This window comes from Cherax quadricarinatus, chromosome 27, assembly GCF_038502225.1.
Source record: "Cherax quadricarinatus isolate ZL_2023a chromosome 27, ASM3850222v1, whole genome shotgun sequence".
Lineage (NCBI taxonomy): Eukaryota > Metazoa > Arthropoda > Malacostraca > Decapoda > Parastacidae > Cherax > Cherax quadricarinatus.
In genome coordinates, this window is record NC_091318.1 from 20,098,748 (window position 1) to 20,116,583 (window position 17,836).

The 17,836-nt window shown below is 46.5% G+C and overlaps 1 protein-coding gene across 1 annotated transcript; it reads left to right on the top strand.

Annotated features, from left to right (window-relative positions):
• Positions 1 to 12,968: 12,968 nt before the first annotated feature.
• Positions 12,969 to 17,351, top strand: LOC128691175 (forkhead box protein D3). The gene has a single exon (XM_053780021.2). The coding sequence runs from the start codon at positions 13,735 to 13,737 to the stop codon at positions 15,631 to 15,633; it is 1,899 nt and encodes a 632-aa protein (XP_053635996.1). The 5' UTR covers positions 12,969 to 13,734; the 3' UTR covers positions 15,634 to 17,351.
• The last annotated feature ends 485 nt before the right edge of the window (positions 17,352 to 17,836 follow it).

Sequence of the window (17,836 nt, forward strand, 5' to 3'; positions counted from 1 at the left end):
AATTGTACGAAAACTGAAGCAACATTTCCCACAAGAAATAATGTAAATCCAATTAATCCGTTCCAGACATCCAAAAATATTAACAAAAAATACATTTTATAGAGAGTAACTATAGTTTTACATACAAAAAACAATGAGAAATAAATATAAATGACTAATGAAATGGATAAATTAACATTTAACATCACTTTTACCTTTATTGAAGACTCTTGTTGGTGTATGGAAGATGGTGAAGAGGGGAGAGGGAGGAAGAGAGGTTATTGCTTGGAAGGGGAATCCCCATCCATAAGGAATTCAGTTATCGAGGCCCTATCCGGGGTTGCTTCCCTTCTTTGTCGAACCAGCCTCTGTTGGCCTTAAATTCAATAACAGCAGCACTTGTTCCAGGCATTTTCTTTGCAAGATCTGCATGCAACCATCTTGCCTTGTCGCAAATTATCACCTCCAAAACACTATCTCCCGCTGTTTTTTGTTGATCCAGACCAACAACTCAACATCTTTGATTGTCTGCGATCTCTGTTTCGTTAGCACATTTATCCCTTTTGCAACATCAGCTTCCTTGATTTCTTTTTTCTTCGCCAGGATGGAACTGATCGTTGATGCGGACTTCCCGTACATCCTGGCGAGATCGGCTATGCATGCGCCACCTTCGTACTTTGCTACGAGTTCTTTCTTGAATTCTACCGTGTTTCTCGCCTTCTTTATCAAAGGGCTGGCAGTCGCACTCAATAAACAAGCACAAAAAAACAATGGATTATTATGAAATGCCTGGGATGAACACGCAGAGCGATGCTCACTTAAAGAAATCAAAGACTGAGTCACGAACGCATGGGATGCTTTGTGTGGGTGCTCGATTCTGGAAAATGAGTGGCCGAGTCACGCAGGTAGGTGGATGAGTTTGGTACGGACCATTTTCAACTGTACAAAAACTGAGATGCACGAAAACTGCGACAAAATTTCAACGAAAAAAAGTCATCAAAAACCGAATCGTTTGAAGAGAGTAATGCATACTGTAGGGCGCCGCTTATACGGCAGGTTAAGTTCCTGGCTGCTGCTGTAAAGCAAAAATCGCTGTAAAGTAAAACATAGCATTTTTTTTTTACTTTCAAATGCATATAAAAGCCTCATAACATGTTTACAGTATCATATATTAAGTGAGCAATAGAGCTAGGCCTAAAAAATAAACACATTACTTACCTTAAAATATTTTCGTCCTTAGCTTATAGTGAGTGGTCAATGCATTTATTGTAGGAAGTCTGAATAAATGAAGAATGAGTAAAATTGAAAACCACTGCATTAACTAAACACCGTAAAGCGAAGCGCTGTAAAGTGGGGCTCCTGTAGTGAGGAGTCAGGAGAACTGGTCAGTCAGACTTGAGAGATTGACAAGACAGTCAATACCGCTGTCTATGAATTAATATTTTCGTACGGAAAAATCTGTTAGAAGGTACAATGTAAAACAAAAAATAATTTCAATGTTTCCTTCTCATTTTATATCAGAATGCTTCTTCGTTATATTTTAGGTTTATGTGCATGTTCAGACTGGCAAAACTTTTGCACAAAGTTCTAAATGAAACAGCTGTACATTGTATTATACTGTATTTAGTATCATTCTGAATTAGTATATAGATTTTTTAAAAATACATTTTAAGCTGAAGGTTATAACTTACTGGGGAAGAGGAGGCGAGAAAAGTAGAGGGTAAGGAGAGAAAGAAGAGAGAGTAGAGGGTAAAAGGGAGGGAAAATGAGTAGAGTGAAAGGAAGGCGACAGGAATAGAGAGGAAAAGATGGAGATGCAAACCATAGTACCATGTCTTCCTCTACTGACGATACTAGAATTTGCATGGGAGTGTCATCCATTGAGGACACTGCAAATCTAATCTTCAAGCGGATATAAACAATGTCTTCCAATAGGCTGCACAAAACAATATGATGCTCAATGAGGACAAATTTCAGCTATTTCATTATGGAAAACTTAAGGAATAAAAAGTTAGAACGGATAAAACAAATTCTAGCCAAACAATAGAGCGAAAAACTAATGTGAAGGACTTAGGAGTGATAATGTCAAGAAGATCTCACCTTCAAGAGTCACAACAGTGTCATTAACAAAGCTGCGAGGACACTGATAAGATGGATAATGAGAACCTTCAAAACGAGGGAAAATAAGCCAATAATGATCCTCTTTAAGTCACTTGTTCTAAGCTGGAGTACTGCAGTACACTAACAGCCACTTTCTAGGTAGGCGAAATTGCAGATCTGGAGAATATACAGAGACCTTCACTGCACATATTACCTGGAGACCTGGAGTTTACCTGGAGAGAGTTCCGGGGGTCAACGCCCCCGCGGCCCGGTCTGTGACCAGGCCTCCTGATATAAGTTTAATAAAACACCTAAATTACAGGGAACGTTTGAAGACGCTTGACCTGTATTCCCTGGGGCGCATGTGAGAAAGGTACATCATAATCTACACCTGGAAAATCCTTGAGAGATTGGTACCAAATCTGCACAAAGAAATCACTCCCTAAGAAAGCAAAAGACTCGGAAGCTGGTGCAACATACCCCAGTGAAAAGCAGGGGTGCCATGAGTACACAGAAAAACACAACAAGTGTCAGGGGCCCAAGGCTGTTCAGCAGCCTCCAATCATACATAAGGGGGATTACGAACAGATCCCTGGCTGTCTTCAATGGGGGAACTGGACAGATACCTAAAGTCAGTGCTTGACCAGCCGGACTGTGGTTCGTAAGTTGGAATGAGTGTGGCCAGTATTAACAGACTGGCTGATCAAGCCCTGATCAAATCTCCGGAATTCAATCCAGGTAAAGGAGCGGATATGAGAGTGGATAGCGGTAGAGAGGAGAGGGTGTGGGAGAAAATGGAGGTAGAGGATGGCAGAAAGGGTAGTTGGGAGGGATGGAAAGGGAAGGGGGTAGAAGCCATCTTGTGTCCCTTGGTCTGGGAAAAATTAGAGGAGTGATCAAACCGCGGTCGACTGAAACCCTGTGATTGGCCTGGTCCCTCACGCTCATTTCCTTCTGTGATCCTCCACACAGCACTATTTTTAACTTCTTCAGCAAATATTATGAATGTTTTTGCTCTCTCTTTGGCCTTGTGATGGAGAAAGCCAGGTGATCTTCAGAGACTTGTGGTATTACGGAGAAAGGGGTAAGGGGAAGGGGAGGAGGAAGATGGTGTGCATTAATAAGCGCGATAACATCTAACAAAAAAGATTTGAATACATGTTCCCGATCCACTGTGAGCGACCAGAGGTGGGATTACACGTCACTCTTTTGTCACCCGACGCGTCCACACCTTATGGTCCCGCCAGATTGCTTGTCGACTTTGGTGATCTTATTTTCGCGAAGGAGTCCGGCTGTACTGCACGGCTCTCACTACGTCAAGAGTTACAAGAACCGGATCGTCTGGCCATTGTGGTGACTACAAAGGGTAGAAAAAAGCCTATGCATTTGATCAGCATTGTCTCGGAATAACCAACGGTAAAATGTCTGGGTGCCAACTCCAGGCGACTACGATGATCTTCGCCAGAAAGTATCAGCGCCTTTCAGAGAAAGAGAAATCTGTTCCTTTTCATTAGTGTGCGGCGCCATCAATTGTGTCTCGAATGATTGTGTGGGCAGTTTGTCGACGAGCGGAGACGACACCACCATCCTGATGGCCGGACCCACCCATCCTACTGTGGCAGGTCCCTCTTAAGGGTCCTTGGGAGGGAGGGAGGGACCTCGGTGCCGGTGAGGGGCTCTTGATCCAACGAGCTGGAACTATTCTCCCTCTCCCTTGGATTGGTACTAATTGCCTCTCATTCGCCTGGCGCTTATGACTCGTATGGATTTAGCGCTCCCTTGTAACAATAATAATAATATTATTAATAATAATATGGGAGGGGAATGAGAACAAGAGATGCACTGAGGAACTAGGAAATTGATAATTGGCAAAAGCAGTCAATCTTTTTATTTTTTTTTGATGCCGGTGAAGGAATCTTGATTTAAGGAATTGCAGCACTTCCGTCAAGTGCCAGATCAAGCGGGAGTAGGAAGACTAGAAAACCATCAAAGGTAAAGGTACCTCCTCCTCCCCTTGTATCACACATCGTTGTCTCCCATCCCCCAGGTGCTGTCGAGCCATACAAGTTTAGCGCTCCTTCGTGAATGAGAGAGAGAGATGCTAACCCATTTAAGCAGGAAGAGGAACAGTTGCTAACCCAGTTAAGCAAGAAAAATATTTTAATTTAGTCACGTATGCATAAGCCTGTATCTTATCCTAATCACCACACACACACACACACACACACACACACACACACACACACACACACACGACATATAACGACATATAAAATACTGCGCGGAATAGACGAGGTGGACAAAGACGGGATGTTCCAGAGATGGGACAAAGACACAAGAGGTCACAATTGGAAGTTGAAGACTCAGATGAATCAAAGGGATGTTAGGAAGTATTTCTTCAGTCATAGAGTAGTCAGGCCATGGAATAGCCTAGAAAGTGATGTGGTGGAGGCAGGAACCATACATAGTTTTAAGGCGAGGTATGATAGAGCTCATGGGGCAGGGAGAGAGAGGACCTAGTAGCAATCAGCGAAGAGGCGGGGCCAGGAGCTGTGACTCGACCCCTGCAACCACAAATAGGTGAGTACAAATAGGTGAGTGTACACACACACACACACACAGACCCGAAACTGTTGTATAGCCACATCAGGAGGAAGACAACAGTCAAAGACCAGGTGATCAGATTAAGGACAGAAGGTGGAGAACTCACAAGAAATGATCAGGAGGTATGTGAGGAGCTGAACAGGAGATTTAAGGAAGTTTTTACAGTAGACACAGGAAGGGCTGTGGGAAGACAGCACAGAAGGGAACATCAAGAGGGAATATACCAACAAGTGTTGGATATCATACGAACAACTGAGGAGGAGGTGAAGAAGCTCTTAAGTGACCTTGACACCTCAAAGGCGATGGGACCGGACAACATCTCCCCATGGGTCCTTAGAGAAGGAGCAGAGATGCTGTGTGTGCCTCTAACCACAATCTTCAACACATCCCTTGAAACTGGGCAACTACCTGAGAAATGGAAGACAGCTAATGTAGTCCCCATATTTAAGAAAGGAAACAGAAACGAGGCACTAAACTACAGACCTGTGTCTCTGACATGTATTGTGTGCAAAGTCGTGGAGAAGATTATCAGGAGGAGAGTGGTCGAACACCTGGAAAGGAACAAGATTATAAATGAAAACCAGCATGGGTTCATGGAAGGCAAATCTTGTATCGCAAACCTCCTGGAGTTTTATGACAAGGTAACAGAAGTAAGACACGAGAGAGAGGGTTGGGTAGATTGCGTTTTCCTAGACTACAGGAAGGCCTTTGACACAGTTCCCCACAAGAGATTAGTGCAGAAGCTGGAGGATCAGGCACACGTAAAAGGAAGGGCACTGCAATGGATAAGGGAATACCTGACAGGGAGGCAGCAACGAGTCATGGTACGTGAAGAGGTATCACAGTGGGCGCCTGTTACGAGCGGGGTCCCACAGGGGTCAGTTCTAGGACCAGTGCTATTTTTGATATATGTGAACGACATGATGGAAGGAATAGACTCTGAAGTGTCCCTGTTCGCAGATGACGTGAAGTTGATGAGAAGAATTAAATCGGACGAGGATGAGGCAGGACTGCAAAGAGACCTGGAGAGGCTGGACATGTGGTCCAGTAACTGGCTTCTCGAATTCAATCCAGCCAAATGCAAAGTCATGAAGATTGGGGAGGGGCAAAGAAGACCGCAGACAGAGTATAGGCTAGGTGGACAAAGACCACAGACCTCACTCAGGGAGAAAGACCTTAGGGTGACCATAACACCGAGCACATCACCGGAGGCACACATCAACCAAATAACCGCTGCAGCATACGGGCGCCTGGCAAACCTGAGAATAGCGTTCCGATACCTTAATAAGGAATCGTTCAAGACACTGTACACTGTATGTTAGGCCCATACTGGAGTATGCAGCACCAGTCTGGAACCCACACCTGGTCAAGCACGTCAAGAAGTTAGAGAAAGTACAAAGGTTTGCAACAAGGCTAGTTCCAGAGCTCAAGGGAATGTCGTACGAGGAAAGGTTAAGGGAAATCGGACTGACGACACTGGAGGACAGAAGGGTCAGGGGAGACATGATAACGACATACAAGATACTGCGGGGAATAGACAAGGTGGACACAGATAGGATGTTCCAGAGAGGGGACACAGGGACAAGGGGGTCACAACTGGAAGCTGAAGACTCAGACGAGTCACAGGGACGTTAGGAAGTATTTCTTCAGAGTCGTCAGGAAGTGGAATAGCCTAGCAAGTGAAGTAGTGGAGGCAGGAACCATACATAGTTTTAAGAAGAGGTATGACAAAGCTCAGGAAGCAGAGAGAGGATCCAGTAGCGATCAGTGAAGAGGCGGGGCCAGGAGCTGAGTCTCGACCCCTGCAACCTCAATTAGGTGAGTACAATTAGGTGAGTACAGTGAAGTGATACTCACTAAATATAAATATTCTAACCTAAAATAACCGGGAGCAACATTTTTTTCTCCTGGTGTTAAGATCGGGAACTCATCAGTGAAGTATAATAATCCTGGGATCAACGCTCGACCTGTCTACAGGACTGGTTCAGTATGAACACTGTTGACGTATCCAGGTTAATTTGCATATGTCAAGAATGCTGCCATGTTTTATAATCTCTGCCACAGTTACACAGTGGAAACCAAAGCTTATACTCCATCACGCCGGATGGGGCTCATACAAGGTGTTGAAATGTGTCAGTCTGAGCTGGGAGACTTCAGCAGTGTCAGTCTGAGCTGGGAGACTTCAGCAGTGTCAGTCTGAGCTGGGAGACTTCAGCAGTGTCAGTCTGAGCTGGGAGACTTCAGCAGTGTCAGTCTGAGCTGGGAGACTTCAATAGTGTCAGTCTGAGCTGGGAGACTTCAATAGTGTCAGTCTGAGCTGGGAGACTTCAATAGTGTCAGACTGAGCTGGGAGACTTCAATAGTGTCAGACTGAGCTGGGAGACTTCAATAGTGTCAGACTGAGCTGGGAGACTTCAGCAGTGTCAGTCTGAGTCTGAGCTGGGAGACTTCAGTAGTGCCAGACTGAGCTTGGAGACTTCAGTAGTATCAGCCTGAGCTGGGAGACTTCAACAGTGTCAGGCTGAGCTGGGAGACTTCATTAGTGTCAGACTGAGCTGAGAGACTTCATTAGTGTCAGACTGAGCAGGGAGACTTCAATAGTGTCAGACTGAGCTGGGAGATTTCAGTAGTGGCAGGCTGAGCTGGGAGACTTCAGCAGTGTCAGTCTGAGCTGGAAGACTTCAGCAGTGTCAGTCTGAGCTGGGAGACTTCAGTAGTGCCAGTCTGATCTGGGAGACTTCAGTAGTGCCAGTCTGATCTGGGAGACTTCAGCAGTGTCAGTCTGAGCTGGGAGACTTCAGCAGTGTCAGTCTGAGCTGGCAGACTTCAGTAGTGTCAGTCTGAGCTGGGAGACTTCAGTAGTGTCAGTCTGAGCTGGGAGACTTCAGTAGTGCCAGTCTGAGCTGGGAGACTTCAGCTGTGTCAGTCTGAGCTGGGAGACTTCAGTAGTGCCAGTCTGAGCTGGGAGACTTCAGTAGTGTCAGCCTGAGCTGGGAGACTTCAACAGTGTCAGGCTGAGCTTGGAGACTTCAGTAATGTCAACCTAAGCTGGGAGACTTCAGTAGGGCGTTGAGGATATCATCAAGTATTCCAGTAAAAGTCCTCACTATGGCAGCTTCAAAGGTGTCGTTCCAGCAGAGCTGGAGTTACTGTCACCAGCTCCCAGGATAGTTTATCCCATACACAGCAGATTTATAATGGAGAATTAAAAGGAAATGGTTGATAAATGAATGACCAGCAGCAGCGAAACTCCCCAAGTGATCACGATCCGGTAGTCAACAAAACCCATTCAAGTTATAAGATTAAAGAAGCTTGAGTGCAAATCTAAGATAATTTCAGACCTATTTTCGAGTATGTGGCGCCAGCATGGAACCATCCATCTGCTCAGGCATCCTAAGGTTCGAAGGCTCACACCGAGATTAGTACCGGAACTGAGGGGAAAGTGAACCACTTAAACAGACTTAAAGCATTTAACCCAACTGCACTTAGCGAAGGAAAAAAAAAGCTAGGGGAAACAATATTACATAAAACAGACTCAGAAGATTAACAACAGTGGGTGAGAGCAGCTGAAGACGAGGGTGAAACAAAGGGATTTCAGGAAGTACTTTTTCAGTCTTAGGACAGTGAGTTAACCTCCAACAAGAGAAGATTGAGACAACCATGTATACAGACTCACGTACAGACATGAACAGTTCTTGGATGCCAGGACTAAAAGCCTGTCAACACCAGTTAAGAGGTGGGGGACAGGAGCTATGACTCGATCCCTTCAAGCTTAACTAGATGAGTACAACTAGGCAAGCACCTCAGAACGAGATCACTGCTCAAAGTAAAGAGAACCCAGCCAACTGCCACCTACCTGACACCGCCCAGTGAGCCGTAATTGTAAGAGAAGCCCCGAGGGTCGAGGTGTTGGGGCGGGGAGCAAGTTGTGTGTTTGTTTTAAGGGTTTCTCCACCTCCTGGGAAGCCTCCGCAGTGCACTAAGCATTTCTGGGCAAGAGTGTCCCTACCTCCTCACTTTCCTTACGATCCAAGTCGCTAGGCTTGGGTGTAGGGACTTTCGACCGGACTGGTTTTTGGAGGGAGAAAGTTATTGGATCTGAATCTGTGGAAAATCTGGGCTTTAAAACAAGCACATGAAGCCACCGTGGGCGGTGGGGGCAGTGGATTAATGTTGGTCTGCTGGCAAAGGTAACAGATACCCCGTCACTTGTTTCAAGTTGTACCGATTACCTATATTATAGATGGTGGTGGTGGTAATTGTAGTTGAAGTGATGGTTGTGCTGGTAGAGATGGTAAAGTTAACAGTAATAGTTGTGATGGTCGTAGTGATAGTAATGCCAGGAAAAAGCATCATGCACTTTGAGGGCATTATTAATGTTCAGAAGTGTACACAAATGTTATTTCCCACAGGCTGTAAACCTGGAGTTTACCTGGAGAGAGTTCCAGGGGTCAACGCCCCCGCGGCCCGGTCTGTGACCAGGCCTCATGGTGGATCATTATTAGTATTATAATCAATAAGAAGCGCTAAGCCACAAGGGCTATACAGAGCTGCACATGGTGGATCAGGGCCTGATCAACCAGGCTGTTACTGCTGGCCGCACACAATCCAACATACGAACCACAGCCTGGCTGGTCAGGTACTGACTTTAGGTGCATGTCCATTGCCTGCTTGAAGACAGCCAGGGGTCTATTGGTAATCCCCCTTATGTATGCTGAGAGGCAGATGAACAGTCTTGGGCCCCTGACACTTATTGTGTTGTCTCTTATCGTGCTAGTGGCACCCTTGCTTTTTATTGGGAGTATGTTGTACTGTCTGCCGAGTCTTTTGCTTTCGTAGGGAGTGATTTTCGTATACAAGTTTGGTACTTGTCCCTCTAGGATTTTCCAGGTGTATATAATCATGTATCTTTCCCTCCTGCGTTCCAGGGAGTACAGGTTTAGGAACTTCAAGCGTTCCCAGTAACTGAGGTGGTTTATCGCAGTTATGTGTGCCGTGAAGGTTCTCTGTACACATTCTAGGTCAGCAATTTCACTTGCCTTGAAAGGTGCTGTTAGTGTGCAGCAATATTCCAGCCTAGATGGAATAAGTAACCTGAAGAGTGTCATCATGGGCTTGGCATCCCTGGTTTTGAAGGTTCTCATTATCCATCCTGTCATTTTTTTTCTAGCAGATGCGATTGATATAATGTTAGGTCCTTAGGGGTGAGATCCTCTGGCATGATCACCCCCAGGTCTTTGACATTAGTTTTACGCTCTATTGTGTGGTTAGAATTTGTTTTATACTCCAGTATCGTGTTGTTGTTAGACTTTGGGCAATATGGGTGATTAAAATGGGAGTGATTGCGATGGTGGTGGTATTGGTTGTGGCGGTGGTTTGTGATGGTGGTGGTTTATGATGGTGGTGGTTTATGATGGTGGTGGTTGTGAATGTGGTGAGTGATGGTTGTGATAGTGGTTGATGTGACGGAGTTCTCAGACATAACAACAGGGAATAAGCAAGAAAGACAAACATGGCTCACGTGAATATTATTGGACAGAAGGAAAACATTTGACAGTCACAGCAGAGAGAAATTCACGAATGAGAGGATCAAGCAGGGAGTCGAAGCTGAGTGAAACAGTAGAACAGAGGACAGAGTGTGATGGGCAAGGGTAACGAGTGGGATCATCCAAGCATTAGTAATATCATTAGTATTGTGAATATACGTAAATAATCTGTCAGAGAGAAATTAACTCCTATATATTGTTGGTCGATGCCGTAAAGCCAATGAAATAATGAAAATTAAAGAAGACAGAGTGAAGTTACAGGTAGACTTGCATCATGGATAGTCGAACAAGTGGCTACTGGAGTTCAACCAGAAACAGAAGGGGTGGAGGAGGAAGAGAAGACCAAAGACGAAATACAGATTGAGAGGAAAATTATCACAAATGTTCTTCGTAAGGGGAAAGATAGAGTAAACATCAGGCTAGACATACCGCCAGAGGTACACAAACCACATAACATTAGCCATCATATGCGAGGTGTGCTAATCTCAGAACTTCCTTCATGGCCCTTAATAAAGAATAGTTTAGGCCTCTGTACACCACATAATATATCACAACAGAGTATGCAGCATCAGCATGGAGCCCACACCTGTTCAACCTTTCATTCAATACAGTAACCTAGCTCCAGGTGTCGCCTTCATTTAGCGTCCACTTTCATGTTTGATGGCTCTCCTGGCTAGCCTCAGTGTTCACTCGCTGTGTCTCAGTACAATGTACCTGTGTCGGACTCCAGTGCTCTCCCGTATCCATTCTTTTCCCCATTTTGCATCACTTGGTTATAATTAAGAGTATACTTAGGTAGTACGTCTGTCTCGTAATTAGCAGACGGAGGACTGAACCTCTACCACTCCTGCTGATTTGACCCACACGGGTGTACCGTTCAACAGAAGTAATAATAACAATCTTATTTTTATACTCTGTTTCTAATATACAGAGTCCCAAGACAGCATTCACCCACACCTGTCATGTCTCCTCTTCTTCTGTGAAGAGGCGGGGCCAGGAGCTATGACTCGACCCCTGCAACCACAATATTCATGTACGGTATTATAAGAGCCCTTCCTTCCCTGCTGACTAACTTAGACTGAGTCTTCATGTGTCCCTCCCTCTTATTACCACCATATCGCCTCACTAATATCACAACAATAACATGCTGAGGTGTAAACTTGTCATCCACTGTCATCAGCAAGTTAACAACGTTGTCTTTCACTCATCACAGTGGAAAATTAGTTAACATTGTCTTCCACTTATTACTGGGGAGAACAATTGTTAACTGAGATAAAAAGGCAGTGATGAAAGGATAAAAGTGTGTTTCCACAAACTGGCAGAACGCTAATAGGATACAAATGGAGACAGTAAGCGTTACAAACTAAAAAAAATACTGAAAAAATGTAATCGAAACGGCAGGATTGTAAACACCCCAGCGAGCCCCTGGCAGGCTGGTGCTAACACTAACAGATTAGTGTGCCATCTCTGTATCACTTTTTTTTCTAGGGGTCATCTGCAGTTCCTTGCTGACAACTTCTACAACTCCCTATTGGCAAAGATCACTAATATTAACCCGACTCTTAAGGTACCTGACCACGACTTACAGAGGGAAAAGCCTCCTTCAGAGGTTCAGTTGAATGATCAACACGGGTTCGGGACTTCATGAAATACATTAAAATACAAAATCCCTATTGCCAATACAGAGAGTGAACTCAGTGTACTATCTTACCAGACGCCCACTCCTGCAGCAGAGTCCTCTAAATTTCTCTTACAACGTCACACATCCTGCGAGTGAAGATCTTTCTTTTTAGCTGTATATGTACACAGGCTGAGTGACGCTGGTCAGTGCTGTATTGATGGTAGCAAGTTCATTCATAGAAGGCGGGGACGTTACCTCAATGCTGTTTTTGTAGTGGTATGCTCACTCACAGGTTGGTAAAGCTGCATAATAAACTCGCATCCTCCCCTCCCCTCCCTCTGTGCAAAATTGCATTCATTAACACCACCTCCCACTGTTGCATACACTGCCTCCACTGTCCACAACTCCACCTCTCTCTTTCCCATCTAACCTAACACACTGAATGCCAGTTCACGGAAGCTTTACAACACATCTTCTGCAAACCAACAACTTCCTTAGATCCATGTTGCTAAACGCTATATTTCTCCACATTGTGTCTTGCTGCGAGCACTCGTGTGTGTGACCGCATGAGTGCGCGCAGGCATTATAGTGTGCGTACAGACATGACTGCGTACACGAGGAGAGCGTATACGTATGTGCACGAGAGATGCCTGCGTGTGCATACATAAAGTTATGTGCACATACGTACGAGGTGTGTGTGTGTGTGTGTGTGTGTGTGTGTGTGTGTGTGTGTGTGTGTGTGTGTGTGTGTGTGTGTGTGTGTGTACAAGAGTGGAGCATGTGCGTATATGCAGAAGGTGAATGTAAGTACGCTGAAGTATATTAGAGTTCCTTGAAGTGTTTATAAGAATGAGGATTGGGCGTATACATGCATGAGGTAGGTGTATGTATGAAATACACGTGCGCAGATATATGAAAGGTGCATATTCGTACCAGTCTGCAAGTAGGTCCGTTTGTGTAAATCCACGCGTAGTGTGTACATATATGAATAATCTGCATTTCTGTACATGAATGAAGTGCGTATGCATACTTAAAAGGTGCATACATATGTATAGTGCGTGTGTGTACATGCATGAGAAGCGTGAACGTACTCGTGCGGTGCGTGCAAAAGGAGCCGTACGTGTGTGTGCGTGCATACGCATGGTATCTCTCAGAGATAACCTGAGCGGCAGGTGCTGCCACCCACTGTACGCAAGTTTCCTCCCTGCCACAGTGCCAGCTGAACTCACTCTCCATCTCCAGGAATGAGCTTTGGACTCGACGCCTCATTCTCTAGTAAGCTCTTGCTAGTTAACCCTCTAGCATGATCTTACCTCCTAGCAGAAGCAAGTATTGTTCTCAGATATTAAGGTTACCTGTGAAAAAGCATATATATGTGTAAGAATCCAGGGACTGCAACACCATACCTTCTCGGTCACTGCATCGGAATTTGGCACCGCCCACCGCCAGTGACGCCGCCCATCTAGGCTCATCCTGCTACACTGGTTGGAAGGAGAATGGAAGCTCCGCCCAGGTGGCGCGAGGACCGCCAGGCGGACGTATTGATTGGATAGTTATGATAGTGAAGGCATGTGTAGCGCAGATTGTACATCTAAAGTGGCGCTCAACTCAAACTTTGGCGACAAGAATGAAAATGTGTGTGTACTCGGCAGCGGCGCCAGTTGGTAGACAAAGTACGATAAAACCATTAAGATAATAGGCACACGGGCAGTAAGCTCTCGACTCCCAGATGGGACGGACCTTCGGAGGCTCCCGCGCCCTCGCTCGTGGTAGTTAGTTGTTGGTGGCGCCGCTGAGTGTGTGTGTGGGGCGGCGGGGACTGACAGTGCTGGAGACGGACCTCATGTGCCGTTGATATCTGAGTGTTGACAAGCAGGACACAGCATGGCTAACGACTCCGACCTCGGGGTGTCGCTCGGGGTGGGTGTGGAGGGTCTTGCCCACCCCTCGCTCTACCGGGACCCCCGTCTTTACGACCCCAGGAACCACCTTGATCCACCCACTTTCGACCAGACAGACACCAGCAAATTTTTAGCAGAGAGAATATTTTTCGACAAGCCCTTGTCGGAGCGACAGTTCCCGGAGCGGTGTTTGGAGCGGGCGGCATCGGACAGACACGTGGTAGACCGCCCCTACCCAGACCGCCACTACCTGGACCGATCCTTCTTGGAGAGGCTTGGACTGGACCGCCCGATTCCCGAGCGGTTAGGGGTAGAGCGGGGGCAAGAGGGAAGGGAAGCCGCGGCGGTGCTGGACCGCTCAGTGTTGGAGAGGTCTCTGATGGAGAGGTCAGCTTTGGAGAGGCACGTGCACGAGCGTGCCCAGGCCGCACGTGCGCTCTTCGACAGGCACGTCCAACAACAGCACCGCGGGGCGCACTTCTTCCTGGCTGGGGCACACCAGGTGCCTTCCCCGCCCCCGCACGCCCTCGACGCCTGCCAGCATGAGGCAAGACTAGGAGGCCAGGATGACCTCGCAGACCAAGCTATGATGGTTGAGGAGGAAGGAGAACAGCAGCAGCAGCAAGATGATGAGGCACGGGATATGTTGCAGTGTGAGGCGGCTAGTGGAGTTGAACGAGGAGAGGAAATACGGGATCAGGAAACACCTCTGGAGGAGAAGGAGCCCCTGGAGCCTCACGAAGAGACCAGCCATATACCGGAGGTGAGCACCCCGCCGCCGCCTTCGTCCCCGACTGAGTCCAGAGAGCAAGGCAAGGAGAGTGGCGAAGAAGAAGCAGAAAAATCTGGAGGCCTTGTCAAGCCGCCGTACTCCTACATCGCTCTCATCACCATGTCCATCCTGCAGGCGCCGAAGAAGCGGGTGACGCTAAGCGAGATCTGCGAGTTTATCATGAACAGGTTTCCCTATTACAAGGCCAAGTTCCCCGCCTGGCAGAACTCCATCCGTCACAACCTGTCACTCAACGACTGTTTTGTCAAGGTGCCACGAGAGCCTGGCAACCCCGGCAAGGGCAACTATTGGACCCTAGACCCGGGTGCCATAGATATGTTTGATAACGGTTCCTTTCTGCGGCGCCGCAAGCGGTACAAGCGGCAACCCGCACCTGACTTCTTCAGCGATCCTCATGTTTTCTCCCTGTTCACTTCGGGGATGCTGGACCCATTCCAGCAGCAGCAGCTTCAGCAGGCGGCGGCGCTGCTGGGGCCCCATCACCCTATTCTGCAGCGGCCACCACTCTCCCATACCCTTCTTCCTCCGCCGCCATACCTGCCCCACCTGGGAGGCCTGCCCCTGGGCCTACCTCACCTAGAGCTGGCTCGTCAGGTACGTCCTCTCCTTCCCCTCCAGGGAGGTAATACCCACCTCCTCCACCCGACACCCGTCAAGCCCTTGGCGCTGCCGGCGGGTCTGGCGCATCCTGGGGTGCCGACGCCTCTGAAGTCTCCCTGTGGCCCCTCCATACAGCATCCACCATCACCTCCATCACCCTCCACCCTGACGCAACCGGCCGCACCTCGCACACACAAACCTTTTACCATCGACTCTCTCATCGGCCGCGATGATAACAGGGAGGGAGAAGTGGAGTCCCCGCGGTCAGTGAGTCCCCCACTGGCGTCACCCCACGGGCTCACAGCCCTCCCTCCCTCGCCCCTTCACTCCTTCGGTCGCTCCCCTGCCTCACCTTACCACGTGCCGGCCTCACTCCAGTCGTCGGCGCCTCCAGGAGCTTCCCTGGCCAGCTACACTACCGTCACTCTCCCAGACACCGACCACCGCCCTTTCCTCCACGCCGCCCTCCTTCACTCCATGGCCCAGTGAGCACTCTTTCACCTCCACCGCCAGTTCCAATCCATTCGCCACAACAGGAGCCCCGTTTTGCCCCTCCAGCGCCTACACCCCTTCACCACATCCAGTTAGCCCTGTAACCGCGCCCACAGCACTCTCCCCTTAACGTCATATCATTCATCATGGTATTTAAGTACAGCGCCTCAAGAACCACAAGCTCTCATTTAACCACACGTTATCCCTTTCATATACAGCATCTCCTGTCAATTAACCTCAGAACCATTTACTTCCCTTTATCACACAAGATCCTGATATCCCATTAGCTGGCTCCCTTGTCTCCCCTCAAAGGCACCATCTTCGTTTATCCTATTAGGAAGTCCCTTCATCCATTCTTACCCGCGTGACCTATCCGTCTTCTGACGCATCTATCCATACGGACCTGTTCACCTCCCTCGCAGATCTATTCCTCAAATGGACTAGATAATGTATATTATATGTAAATTATGTCCATCACACTGTTTACCGTTGGTTAGGTCAGACCTCGCCCGCCCACCCGCACGTCACCCCACCAACTTACTTCACTGATTTATCTGTATAATTATACACCTTGTACAAAGCAGGTTAAAAGCAGACGGCGTCACGCTCGTGTCTGTTGATGTAAGCAAATGTATATAGATAGATATATTATATTTTTTTCAAACTGCAAATCCCCTTGACCCTTTCCCACCGCACGAACACGCACATACACACACACACACACACACACACACACACACACACACACACACACACACACGCACACAACACACACACACACACACACACACACACACTCTCTCAGGCACATACATATCTCTGGTGCTGCATCTGGGAGAGACGGCGGCAATTTTTCTGCATCAATCCGCAGACAGTCAAGCAAGACCCGTCTTCACGAAGGCGGAAAAACAGGTACCCACTCAGCAAGTAGTAGCTACAACGTCAGCACAAAATTAATAATTCTTGTACCTTTTTTAGTGTAATTTATGTAGTGGAAATTGTACATTATAATAAAAAAACTATGCTTTTACCGATGTAGATATGTTTCAATTCTGTTGGAATGAGGTTATGTACATTCCAAGGGACTTGGTCAGGGAAGGCGCCCACAGACTCTCTGAGGTGTCCCAGGAACCCGAGCTCAGGTGAAGTGTGTACCAGAGTGTGTACTTGAAGTGTTATTAGGTCTTGGGACACGACTTGAGGCACATGAGCGCCAACAACCTTCGAAGTGCTAAAATAACAGTGAAATGCCAAAATGATCTGGAAATACTAAAATGATTTCCTAGTGCCTATAGGACTTCGAAGTGAGAACAGGATTTCGAAGTGAGAACAGGTTTTCGAAGTGAGAATAGGACTTCGAAGTGAGAACAGGACTTCGAAGTGAGAACAGGACTTCGAAGTGAGAACAGGACTTCGAAGTGAGAACAGGACTTCGAAGTGCCTCAAGTCTACGTGTATAAAGAGCAGTTTGAGAGCCATGAGAATGAGTGTTCAGAGACCCTTACAAGCGCTTTCCCTGAAGACCATCCCGTTTTGATGCCAAAGATATATAAATACACATTACACATACATGGTTTTAATTGCATTTTGTCAAGAAGATTTTCTCCTTTCTGTGCAGCGCATCAAGGCGTTATATGTTGTGATAATTTATTGTGTTGTTGTAAATAGGTGTAGACATATGAATGAGAGATTATATGACTATAAGATTGATTATACGCAGCTAAGATTGTATATAATTGTTTCTGTTACCCAGTCCTCCTCATATATAATATATATATATATATATATATATATATATATATATATATATATATATATATATATATATATATATATATATATATATTTATTTCTTAAAATTATACGGTACACATTAACTCTCTCTCTCTCTCTCTCCATAACTAACATACACATCTGCACGACACTAATAATTTGAACACAAAAGAAATTCAGTAAATCAATAACAAAATATAACTGCTAACTAAAACTGATTAAATTATAAATTATATTTTATAACACCGTCAAGATTACCTTTACAACCATCAAAGTTATATCAAAAACAATGGAAGCCAGATATCAATAATTGCCACTGGAGCGAAAATATAAACTAAAGGTAATGGTCTGACGTTTCAAAGTAATTAAGGGGCGAGAAGAGAATAATTGGCCTCTACCGTTGGTAAAAAAAAGAATTCTTGCGCTA

Excerpts from the sequence above, each read along its gene's own strand:
- LOC128691175 (XM_053780021.2), top strand. The coding sequence starts at position 13,735 with ATGGCTAACGACTCCGACCTCGGGGTGTCGCTCGGGGTGGGTGTGGAG.